The sequence below is a fragment of the Falco punctatus genome (assembly GCF_963210335.1).
Source record: "Falco punctatus genome assembly, chromosome: 1".
In the NCBI taxonomy this organism is placed as follows: Eukaryota; Metazoa; Chordata; class Aves; order Falconiformes; family Falconidae; genus Falco; species Falco punctatus.
Window position 1 is genome coordinate 78,344,323 of NC_137580.1, and position 12,703 is coordinate 78,357,025.

Genomic DNA, 12,703 nt, shown 5'->3' on the forward strand with positions numbered 1-12,703 from the left:
ATTCATTCGGGCAAGGGAGAAGCCCATCAAAACTTAAGAGTTAATTTTAAAAATTAATTTCAATGACCGTGTTGTGAATCTGTAGTAAATAGGTGTTCAATGTAGCTATGAGTGCCTGATGGTAGGTGGGCAGGGAAAAGTCTTTTAGCATCATGGCCCGCCATAAATAAAGTTGTGCAATTTTTCCTTTTGAATGATACTGCAGGATTTGCCCAGGACTTAAATAATTTAGCAGGACAGATAAGATTCAGTCAATATGTCGGTACAGTTCTTACTATAGTCACAAACTATCCTTTTGTATGTCAAACAGTCTTAACAGTAAGGAACAAATATGCCTGTTTTAGGTTGAGACTATTGGAGATGCCTACTGTGTCGCTGGAGGTTTACACAAAGAAAGCGAAACACATGCTGTTCAAATAGCATTGATGGCCCTGAAGATGATGGAGCTGTCAGATGAGGTGGTGTCTCCCCATGGAGAGCCTATCAAGGTCATATATTTTATTGTATTTTATATGGTTAAAGTGGGTGTTTCTGTTTGTTTTGCCCTTGGGGCTTTTGTCTCAAGAAAATCTTGCATCGTTGCATTAACTCAGGCAAGTTGGGGAAATCAAGTTTGTATGGCTGGAGAAGCTGACCTTTGTAGTGCTATGAATGAGAGTTTTGTAGAGAGGTAAAGATGAAAGAGATCTGAAAGTCAACCCGAAAGACTGAAATGCCGTCAAATCAACACGTGTGCACTGACATGCCACAGTTTTTGTCTCAGTAGCAATACATTTAACAGTAGCGTGGAATATTCTGTTAACGTTTTCTAATAAGGAGACTAATCCTCTCTCAAAATTAAACCCAGTGAGAACATCTAAGTCTTTTGAGGTAACAGGTATAAATACAAATCATCAAAGACGCATTCTGATTGCAGTAATCCACACATCTTTAAATGATTGTTGCTGTTCTTGTCTTACAGTCAGATACTGAACCACTACCAGAAGATAATGGTGTTAAAGCTGTCAAAGCCACTGTTAGATTCAGTGGTAGTTATATTTATGGCTTCCCTTCAGTGAGGACTTGTACATGTACTGAACTATTCATGCAGGTTTACCTCCCGCTGAGAAAAAAAAAAGAGAAAGGCCTGTGTGCATGACAAATGACGTAGACCTTCTGCTAAGTTCAGATGTCTTGGAATGCGGTCCTTTTATTTTTAATACAGGTGTCTCAGTTCATTATGTCTTTCATTTGCTCATTTTTAACAGGTATCTGTTCATCTGGTCCTTTAGAAAACTTCGGAGTTCTTTGATTTTAGATTAAGGAATATTTGTATTCCAAGAAAAAGAAAATGGTTATTAAGAGGATTACATGCTCCACATCTATCACAGAGAACAGCAGTATTATATTACAAATAAATGTTATACTTTTTATATTTCACAATATCAAATTAAATTACACTTAAAAAAATCTGGAAACATCTTGACAGTATTATAACATGTTTATAATTTCCACACAAATGCTGCCTCTATAATTTTGAATGAAGAACGCTATTACATTTTAAAAAGTAATTTTAAAGCAGAGAGAAAAAACTTGTATAAGTATGAGCTAGAAGCTTCTTAGAAGAAAACAATCTATTTTTAATGAAAGCTTGCTTCTATTTTAATGAAATTCTTCGTGAAAGCGTTGGCTGTTTTGCAAAGCAACAAATACGTCACACAGTCTACTGTCATTTTATATATTGATTGTCAAAGAAAAAATTGTGACTGCAAACCATTTTAAATCAGACTTGTGTATTGATGTTCATATTTTAGCCATCTTTGCTGTGTGGGTGGATTTTTCTTTTGTTGCAGGCTTTTCTGCTTTTCCACTCAACATTAGAAATGGTGACTTCTTCGTAATGATAGGATATTCTCTTGGTACGTGAAGAGTAGCACACATAGTAGAGATGCTAGCTTCCCAACACCATCCCATTATTGTGCCAGAGTGCTATTCTGAAGAAAACATGTCTATGTATGTATAATAATGCACATAAGAAAAAGAACACATCTCAAATTAAAAAAAAAAAGGGGGGGGGAGGGAAGGAACATAGAAAGCAGCACTAGCTAAGCAAAACTCAAAAATCTGAATACGAGTAACAAAGAAGAGGTATCAAAATGTTTCAACTGCTGCATTCTTTGATCAATTATAATTTTTTGGGATTAGGATTTACTCTGTGACCTTGTCAATACGGTTCAGTTGGAACTACAGCATATACATATTGTCTTTGCTATTCACTAAGACTTGTCTTCTGACCTTAACAGCAAAGCAAGTAGTGTTCATTGACTGTCACCAGTCTTAACAACGTTGTGTCATGTAATTCCTCCCAGGAAAGTATCCGAGTGTCATAGTAACTCCTGCTGATGTTTCTAGATCAATTTACTGCCACAGGGACCAGAATTATCACAGTCATAGCAGATGAAGAATTACTATAAATGCAAAGCAAGGTAAACTTCAGCTATTTCCTCTCCGCAAGCAGTGATGACCAGAACACAGACATTTTAAGGAGACTGTACTAACTCAATTTAGATTAGTAGCTCATTATTTCATTTTTTTTAACAGAGGAAGAATTTGTAAAACTGACTAACCTAATAATGCTGTTTTCTATCTTTTATTTAAGATGCGTATTGGCCTTCATTCTGGATCTGTCTTTGCTGGAGTTGTTGGGGTTAAAATGCCTCGTTATTGCCTTTTTGGAAATAATGTAACCCTTGCCAATAAGTTTGAATCTTGCAGTATACCTAGAAAAATAAATGTCAGCCCAACAACTTACAGGTACAGTGCTTCATATCTATACAATGTCCACCTGAAGTAGTTACTGTAATAGTTCATTATCTTCCTGTTTGGTTCTTTTTCCCCGTCTGAAGTACGGCTGTTTATTTTCCTCGTTCTCTTTTTATCTGACTGCTGGTGGTTATTTTTAGTCAGAATGCAACCAGCAGCAGCAAGAAAAAAGGGCCAAACAGAACAGCTGCTATTTATTTTTCAGATGTTACATTTAAAATAAATGGACTGTCTGGACCAGTTTTTCTTCTTGTCCTGCAGTTGTATACCTCTTTGTTTGTCTGGGGTTTTTGTTTGTTTGTTTTTCTCCCTCATATAGTTGGCTCCTCTTGGAGCTGTGTGGTTTTCAGTGTGAATGGATGCCAAACTGGCTGCAGGTACCATTGAAAATAGCAACCTAACTATCTGCAGAATGGTTAAACCTCACCCTATGTACATCTTTGTTCTCTTTTGGTTAGGGGAGATGAATGAATAGGTTGCAATGAACCAACCACACCAGCTGTTTAATTTATATAGATCTTGATCCCAGCTCGGTTTAAACCTTTTAGTATGAAACACAGGCTGTACTATTTATCCACTCAGGGCACATTTTTGGTGATGTGTACGACGTGATTTTGCAGACAGCTTGCAAGCAGTCTCTCCTACAGGAAATACAATATCTCTCATTTGTCCTCTGAACCCGATCCTCTCTTTGTATTATTTGTGTAATTGTACTTAAAATTCACCTTGCAGCATGTTCATGGCCAAGTATAGTGCTTTTAGGTGCCAGGAAAAATAATAGGAAAACATTTTGAATTTGATGGTAACAATTCAGTCTACATCTGAACTCCAGCTCGACTGAATTTGATGCCACGGAGCTGACAGTGACTATTGTTTCTCCCACAGTGGCCAAAAGTTTTATAAGAATGAACTGTAGAGCATGAACCTACTCGTAGAAAGTGGTATGGCTGGCTAGGTAAAATAACCAGAAATATGGATATAATTTTTTTTTTCCTTTCAAGGAAGCTTTGCTACCCTCAGCGTAGCCTGGACGGTCAGTTGTTCCTACTCGGCTTGTACCCACTGCCGTGTGTCTGATACTGCCCTGGGGCAAGGTTCTGCATCCAAGGTCAGCCAGAGGATGTGGGACAGGATTCTGACAGCCCCTGCAGACTGCACTCTGCGATCCACAGGGTGCCACGCTTTAGATTGTCCCATAGAGGTGTTTTAGAGAAAAGTAGCACAGGTATTAGGGCACACAGTAATAACCTTTTTGATCATGCGCTCTATACAAATACAGGGATAGCACTGGCATCACCAGGGCTTATGTATGTCAGAAGAACAGTGATATTTTTTTTTCCATATCCATATGGAAAATAATTTTGAATGATACTGACTACAGTCCGTTCTTAAAACCATTAGACACTTCGTCCACACGAGACTTGCTCATAATGTGTGGCGTAAGTAGGTTTCTGCATGTCTGTGTATTCATCTCAAGAGAATATTTGAAATGACTATACTGCTGGGGGAAAAAAAAAGTTAATTCTCTGAGTGCCTATAAAATAGGCAATTTGGTTAAAGGGTAAACTATTATTATTATTGTCGTATGTTTGCTTTTTTTCCCCTGAGTGAATGATGTATTAATCTCCTTTTTGTTTAGTGTTTTTTTTTCTTTTTAATGCATACACCAATTCTAAACACATATTGATAATGTTATGGCACCTTACAGAATTACTGTATATTGCAGTAATTGTTTGGAAGCTTAGGTGCCAGTCATCTGTATTTATCCCTACAGATTAGTAATCTGTGTTTCAGATATGGAAGACCACTAAGTTTAGTGAACACATGTGTGAAAAAGCAAATTAGTAGAATTGGTAAGAGGATCTGAATAGTTCAGTTAATAAGCTTTTTGGTATTTCATTAATTAGAACGTTAATTACGGTTTCGTGTGCTAGTGTGAGCTAGCTTTCAGTACTAAATGATTTTTGAAAACATTTACAATAAACATAGCACCTACATGCAAAACATTGACACGACAAAAAAAAGAGAGGCAATAATCTTGTTTGCACTGGTGCACAAGTTATCAAGGTTACCAAATGAACAGTATTTCTTTTATATTTTAAGTAAATAACATAAATATTACATTAGATTCTGCCCTGCTGTGCATGAAGAATCATTGAATGTCTGTACTTGTAGTAACAATTAGTGACTGATTCATTTTTAATCAAGATGATTCATTTTTGTTCTAGGTTGTTAAAGGAGTATCCAGGTTTTGTGTTCACACCTCGCTCAAGAGAAGAGCTTCCACCAAATTTTCCCAGTGATATCCCTGGAATTTGCTATTTTCTGGATGCTTATATTCAAGGAACAAACTCACAGACTTGGTTTCAAAAGAGAGATTTGGGAGATGGCAATGCCAATTTTTTGGGTGAGGAAACAGGAACAGACTAAATTGTACATTCACAAGTGTATAGAATAAATTTATAAATATTCTGATTTTTTTGTATAAATGGGAAATTTTTAAAAATGTATGAAACATGAAAGCACTTTAGATTGTTAACACCTGAAAGCCAGTATTAAAATTTCAGGAAGTATGTCACTGACTACTTTTTATTTTTCCTTTGCATAAGGAACATAGGCACTAAAACAGTGTTGCAACTTCACTGTTGAAAATGCTACTAAAAAATACATTTTCCTTGTGGTGATTTGTAAGTGCTATGTAACTACTCTCTCGGTTCTCTGTGTGCTGAGGATTCTAGATGTATTTTACATGTCGTGTGTCAGGAAATGTAATGTGCAAGTGATGCAGCCACATGCAGTGTTGTGAGCTGGTGCTTATCAATGACTATTAAGAATATTTTCTTAGTGATTCCATAAGAAAATATCCATTAAAATATCGTCATTGCTATCTCATACTCCTTCCAGTACATCCTTTGGGCCCCATCCTAGAAGCTGCTGACCATTTGCTAACAACACTGACTCAGTGTGTTGAGGGTGCTCAGCATCTTCTGGATCAGGCTGTTAGTTGTAGCTAATGCACATAAACGTAGCAGAGTTTGCTGCTTACTCTTTCATGTACTTTATTTTGTGTATAAAACAAATACAGATTAAAGCACTGTATAATCACATGCTAAAGTCTCTGTAATCATCAAACAATAATCAAGTTCTTGTTTTTTTTTAAATACTTTACAAAAACAGTAATATCCACTTGCTATTATGTATTAGAGCAATAAATGTTTTCTTTTTGTTGTCATTTAAATCTGAAATGTTTTAAAAGAAGTGTAATAAAACATGCTTTGAAGTGTTTGCTCCAAAGGAAATTCCAGTCAGACTGTATAAAACAGGAACAGAAGCACACCAGTTTAAAGCTGTGATCCTTTTTCAGGGACAGCAACGTGGGTAGGACATGTTGGTGAAATGCCTATGGTATACTCACTTTAAAGTTGCCAAGGGAATCTACAGGTGAACAGAAATGCTTCACAACATACAAACACATATACGCAGTATTAACGTTACTACAGTACCAGCTTTTCTATTGTGGGTGGTGAAACGTGAGTGGAGAACTCTCAAGGGTCTGCCTCTAGAACTGGAAGAATATAGTTACGAGTTATAGTAAATCCTGTGGTTAGGATTCTGCCTCTCCAACTAGATCCATCTGCACAGAAATTTCTCTGTGCCACACAGTTTGATCCCAAATGCAGGCTGAGAGAACTGCACTGCTTACATACGTACAAATATTTCCAGTAGTGTCACGCAGTATTGGTTATTATCCTAACCTCTGAAACTCTTGGGGTTCAGCACATCAAGCCATAAAAGTCTTTCTTCAGGCTACTTGCCACTGAATTGGATTTTGCTCTCTCAATGTTTACAGGGAGCAATTACATTAGACCGAGGTGCCATTCTGTTCGTTTTCTGAACTTGACTGGTTCATTCAGCAGCTGGGTATGCTGTTTTATCCTCCTATTTTGCAGTAGAAACTCATACAGAACATGTACCGTCAGAGCCTTGGGAAAATTCTCATAAGGGACTAGTTCTAAGAATCTTTTAAAAGCATATTTGAATTCAGATTTCCTGTTAGCAGCATTTGAACAAAACTTGAAATATTGAATCCTGCTATTGCTTGAGATCTCCAATATCCATCCAAGATGCTTAGAAATAATTCTGTGTCACAAAAATGGCACCTGAAATTCTTCCCACATGTTACACACATCTCTCTCTTGCATGTGCCATATATACACACGCACATATGCAAGCATACGTAACATTTTTAACAGCAGTGTTTCAAGGAAACAAGAACTATGTGAATCTTGGCCACTGATCTTTGTAATATTATTTTGGTTGGAAAATTCTCTTCAATTGACATAAATACCCAGGGCCTAGTAGCAGTCCCATGTGGGTGCTCCTGCATTTAAAACTGTGGGAGTATTTGTCTACTGACTCCTCAGTAGACTCATGATATTAAGCCAGTAATGACTGAAGTCAGTAGGAATCTATCCATCCTTGTTATCTGTTGAATGTTAAAATAAAATATTTTTTTTAAAAAAGGCTTTTAAGTAAAAAGGATTTCTTTTTCCCTATCTGTGCAATGGGAAAAATTCTTAGGAGTGAATTTCCTTTTATCCCTAGGAAAGAACTATTGCTGGACTGGACGATGACCATTCTCAAAGCCAGATTTCATACAAATCTGTCATGGATGTTCATCATGGCAGTTCCTGACACGTTCCTAAGTGTATCTCTGTGAAATAAAACACACCCTAGGCCAAAGTTCTTGTCACAGATCAAATTGATCTTTCAATGTTGCTTTCTAGAACTCTTTTATTTTCTTTTTATAATACACCCTAAGCTACATTACCAGCTAGGATAGAATTGCTGTAGAATTCTTATTTCACTAATTTTTTGCCTGAAAATTTCAAAATGTTCCCACATCTACTTCAGCTTTAGTTCACAAAGAAATACGCTTGAATCTCAGAGGAATAAATAGGATTTAGGCACATATTTTAAGACAATGATTCAAGAAGGTACTTTAAAATGTACTTGTTTTCAGACGTGTTCTGCAGAAAAACCCACGAGTCTACATTTAGCTTTGAGCATAACTTAAGAATTTAGGTCTCACTGAAGCTGTTCCTCTGTTTTAAGTTTTTTTGCTGAATGAATGTGTATTTAAAAAGGGACAATTATTTTTAATTAATCTTTTCATTTGGACTTGAAATAGTTTTTTCACTTTTTAACTAATCTTTTCACTTAAACTAAAGCTAATGGAAAAAAAGGAAACAGAAATCCAATACGCAAATTGTTGAGATAAACACAAGGAAGGAAGTTTAACTGATATAATACTGGGAGATTTTGCAAGGAAATAAAGCAGTTGTTTTTAAGCTGATGTCTTGTATAGTATTATGTTGTATGATATTGTGAAAGTCTTTAGAGACCATGCAATGCTATCTATATAAATATACAAATACTTTAGTAGTATAACCAGAAACAGTTTTGTTATTATGTGAATTTTTATATTATTATTTCATGAAAATTCTGTGGGGCTGATTCCTGTTCACATTTACACTATGTGATGGAAGATACATTTTTATCACACTGCGATTTCTTTGCCAAAGAGGTGTAAATGGCCCTTGAAATAAATAAAAAGTGAGTCCTTTGAACTGACATAGCTAAAGTGAAAGCTATAGCAAAAGACTTCCACTGATTTTATTTCATTCAGGCAAGACCTGGTAAGATTTCAGGGAGATGCTGGAAAAGAAGTCTCGTTGCTGGAGTCGGAGGAAGTGCAATTAGTATGGAGATGATTCTTTCTCTGAACTACTTACTGTGCAAAAACAAAGGAAACGAACTCACAGAAACTGGCAAAATAGTGAACAGATAACAGAGCCCCAGGACAGATCTACTTTTTCTTGTGAAGTCTTACAAAGGAAAAATCCAGATCTCCCTCAAACCCAGTTTATTTCTCCCATCATTTTCTTCTGCATTCTCTGCAGAAACAGCTGCAACAGATAGTACAGGAGGCAAACTCAATATTTCCAGCTGAAAGCTATCAGAATTAAGGGGAACTTCTCTTGACTCTTGGCAAGAGGACCCTTTTACAAACCCCACCCGTCCTATAATCTAGCAGACCATTCTAGCTGCTACCATTTTTTATGCCTGCTTATTGTTCTGCAAAAGCAGTGGAAGGGGAGTTTTTGCTTCCTGTGACAGCAATAATTTTTGTGGCTATTTGCCATATAGCGTACAAGGGACTGTGTTGCTTTCAAGGCCCTGCTCCAGTTTATCAAGCCAGCTTGGCAGGAGCTGAATTTAACTCTGAGGCTGTTTCTGAAATGAACGGTAGGACTTTTCCACCTCTAAAATCTTCAAGATGGGTGCCACAAGTGTCTTTAGAGACCTATAAAACCACCTCTGATGTTATGGCTGCTTACAACTGCATAGGAAGGAAATAATCAGATATAAGGGGTTTTGTTGTTTGTTTTGTTTTGCTTGTTTGTTTGATTGATTTTCCAATCCCATTTGCATGAGTTCACTGACAGTCCTTTTCTGTAGAGCAAAGGGAGAGCATAAAACTCCCTGTTGTACTCAGCATTGCTCTGGTACTGAAGCACAAATAAAAGATGGAAGGCAATCAGTGGTTCTGGAACCTCTGCTATGTCGAGACGCAACAGTTTAAGATATGTACTCCTCTGAGCACAAACAGTAGGATCTGAATGTTAAATACGCAGTTAGGCTGGAACATGAAGCTGGAGAGCCAGTCAAAGAAATAATAAACAGAAAGAATCAAAAACAAAATAAACAACCTTTTAAAGTTGTGTGTCTCATCAGCTTCAGTAGATTTTTGATGCTAACAGTAAAGTTGAGCCAGTGGTTTCCTAATATAAATAGAAATGAGCACATTACTTTGCAGCTCCATTATAAGTCCTCCTTTGAAGATCTGTGCTGAAATTGTTTCCTGACTTCTAAAAAGTACAAAGTCACAAATTCTTGTGCCACTACACCAACAAATGCCATGTTTATATGAGTATCCTGCACACACAGCGTGTAATGGGAAATAACCTGGAGGAAAACATTCAGCAACGTCCCAAGGATATGAAAAGCGGCAGATTAAGTCATAGATACACGTCCACTTTTTCGAATTTTTTCAGACCAAACAAAACCTGCTAAAGAAATATTGAGGACAATAACATTCCCAGGGGCTTTGGACTAGAACCCTACAAAAATCAGCAGGAGTCTTTCCACTGATAGCGTAAGCTGTAGGGAAGATTTGGACACACGATTAGTTTTTTTCTGCATTGCTAAGTTTATATTCCCCTTACAGAAGGATGCAAGAGACCCCACAGAATTTCTCAAATTCACACAGGTTATTGCATTACAGAACAGCACTGACATATTGAGGGCTGTTTTAGTCGTAGCTTGTCAACACCAATAGTGTATAGTGGTACAGTAGTAATAATGATTCTTGCTGAAGTGATCTTAAAGAGCGTATTTCTCCCCCTGAGGAGTATTATTATGACAATCCCAAATGTCAAGTCTCAGACCATTATGATTTGGAACAGGTAACTAGAAAATACCCAAAATTCAGTTTGATGTCAGGAAAGCAACTCCACCTTCAGCAAGTAAAACCCAGCAATACCATATAAGGCAGTATTTTTAATCAGGATTACCGTAACAATATAAACTGTCAAAAGTAAAAAATGCAACTTATTAAAATACTTTGTTTTATAGTGCTCGTGTATTAACACAAACCATACTGAACTGAATGTAGATGTTCTTGGCTAGCTAGTGGTTTTCCCAAAATTATTGTCTCAGCAACTGTCCTTTCATACAGCATAAAAGGATCCTATGATACTTTTTGCTTTCATGGATCTCAACAAGAATTGCCAGATGAAGTTAGCATCTCAAGTCAGGAAGAAACATGCCCTTAAAAGGTACAGCAGTACTTTTTCTCCTTTAATCACTGACTGCAACTCTTCTGGCTTTCTGATGGCCAGTGCAGGAAAGTCCTCCTGAGAAACATGTTTGGGGGGACGCAAAGTGGAGAAGCTGCCTTGTACGATTTCAGCTACATAAAATGCTTTCTAAAAAGCTCCTTTCACACCAGCATTCCATATACATCCCAGTTGTGGCTAGTGCTACAGCTTCACTTCCACTCCAGAATACCAAAAACAGCTGGGCAGCAGGTCATGAGCTGCACCTCGTGCATGAGGGTTCCCAGATGGGAATGAGACTGTGTGCTATAGTGAGGAAGCTGTAGGCTTTATGGAAGTGTATCAGTTACAGTCCAAATAGGTGTGATGTGCACAATGCATGTGATATAACAGTCCCGATGCTGAGGGGTTAGGCTTTGAAAACATAGCCCAGTATTAACAGCTTAGTCTAACACATACTTTGTCAGAGACTGATCCCTCTCAGCAAATCACTTTGTTGAATTATATAAATCTTCCAAATTTTTAAAAGAGGATACCTGTTTTAGAAAAGTAAATCAATCATTGTCTGCTTTAACTGTGCTCATGCTGTTTTCAGTTCATATTTTACAAACCTCACTTCAGATGCTAGAGCTTCTGCTTGCATTACAATGGCTTAAATGCAAGAACAGCCTGCAAATGCAACCTACCAAACCTGAACCAAATCAGAAAAAAGCAATTTTGACCTTTGTACATATCAGTGCTTTTGAAAAAGTGTCACTCAGGTACACAAAATTGCCAGGATAATCTACTTTCCAAAAAACGTTATCCAAAAATAATGTTATGTAATCTCTCTAGTATCATGTTATGAGCATGAGGGTTTACCCCACATACAGGGTGAGTGGACTCCCTTGAAATTTACGAAAAATGGGGATGCTGTTAAGGCTGACTTTCAATACAGTCTTCTTGTTTCCTGCCTGGGATGGGGAGTCAGGACTTCCTTGACATTTTGTATCCTCAAAACTACTTTATAGGTGTGCGATGAGACCACGCAACAGTCCTTTCTCAGCTGTCCTTGGCATGCTGTCAGCAGCCATCTGCCCAAAACTCCCGTTGTAAGGGTCATACCTTACTTGGAGAAGTCTTTAAGAATCCGTATGTAGCAGGTTACTGATACAGTGCAGTGTTTATTCACCTTGGCTGGTGACAAGGCCCCCAACAACACACACAGAATTACTGCAAGCATTGCTATGCTTTTAACTTCACTAGCCTTTGAACGATGAATGCGCAGTGACCAAAATGTCTGTGACTGCGCTGTCCCTCAGATTATTCAATTTTTAGGGCGTATTTATAGTCCTAAAAGCTAAGCGGCTCCACTGGGACACGAAACAACCGAGGAATCCGTTCTGTTCCAGCGAAGGCACGGGCACCGGGGCCCACAAGGCACACGCCGGGGCCTGCCCAGCCCTGGGGCCCGCCGCACACCTCGATTCACCTCCCAACCCGTGTCAGGCCAGTCCCAAGCGACTCCAGCTGGAGAAAGGCGTCTGGAAAATCCCATCCGATGCGTGGGAAACTGTAAGAGGTTCAAAGGGTTACCGGCTACGGCGAGCAGCGGGAACAAACCACCCCGAAGGGGCTGTGTGCGTTCCCCCGGCCTGCCCGCCCCCAACGCACGCCGGCCTGGGGCGGCAGCAGACACCGTTATCCCGCCGGCCACCGCCTCAGCACCTGAGGAGGAGGGGCAGGGCCAGCCGCCGGTGCGCGCAGGGAGCCCAGCCCGCTCCCGGAGCCCCCAGGGCAGCGCAGCCCAACCCGCCCCCGGCCCCCGCTCCCGGCGGGGCGCAGGCAGCGCCGCCCAGGCCGCTCCGCGGGCGCGGTTGTCCCCGGCTCTCGCTCCCGCCGCTCCCACGGCCGCGTTCCCAGCCCCCGCATCCCCCGGCCACCGCAGTCCCGCCTCCGCCTCCGATTGGAGGAAAGCGTGGCGACGGCGATCCCCATTGGATACTGGAGTGGCGGCCGCG

General features: G+C 39.2%; 1 protein-coding gene across 3 annotated transcripts in view; it reads left to right on the forward strand.

Annotated features, from left to right (window-relative positions):
* GUCY1A1 (guanylate cyclase 1 soluble subunit alpha 1) overlaps positions 1-6,034 on the forward strand; it is a 48,550-nt gene extending 42,516 nt beyond the window's left edge. Inside the window, exons 7-9 of one of the 3 annotated variants that reach the window (XM_080385231.1) lie at positions 345-488; positions 2,639-2,793; positions 5,031-6,034. In XM_080385231.1, coding sequence (XP_080241357.1) covers positions 345-488; positions 2,639-2,793; positions 5,031-5,232 — 501 coding nt within the window. In that variant the 3' untranslated portion in view covers positions 5,233-6,034. Of the gene's footprint in view, positions 1-344; positions 2,794-5,030 lie in introns of those variants that run through there. The other 2 variants (XR_013927760.1, XR_013927761.1) reach the window with 2 other exon arrangements.
* Positions 6,035-12,703: the final 6,669 nt, after the last annotated feature.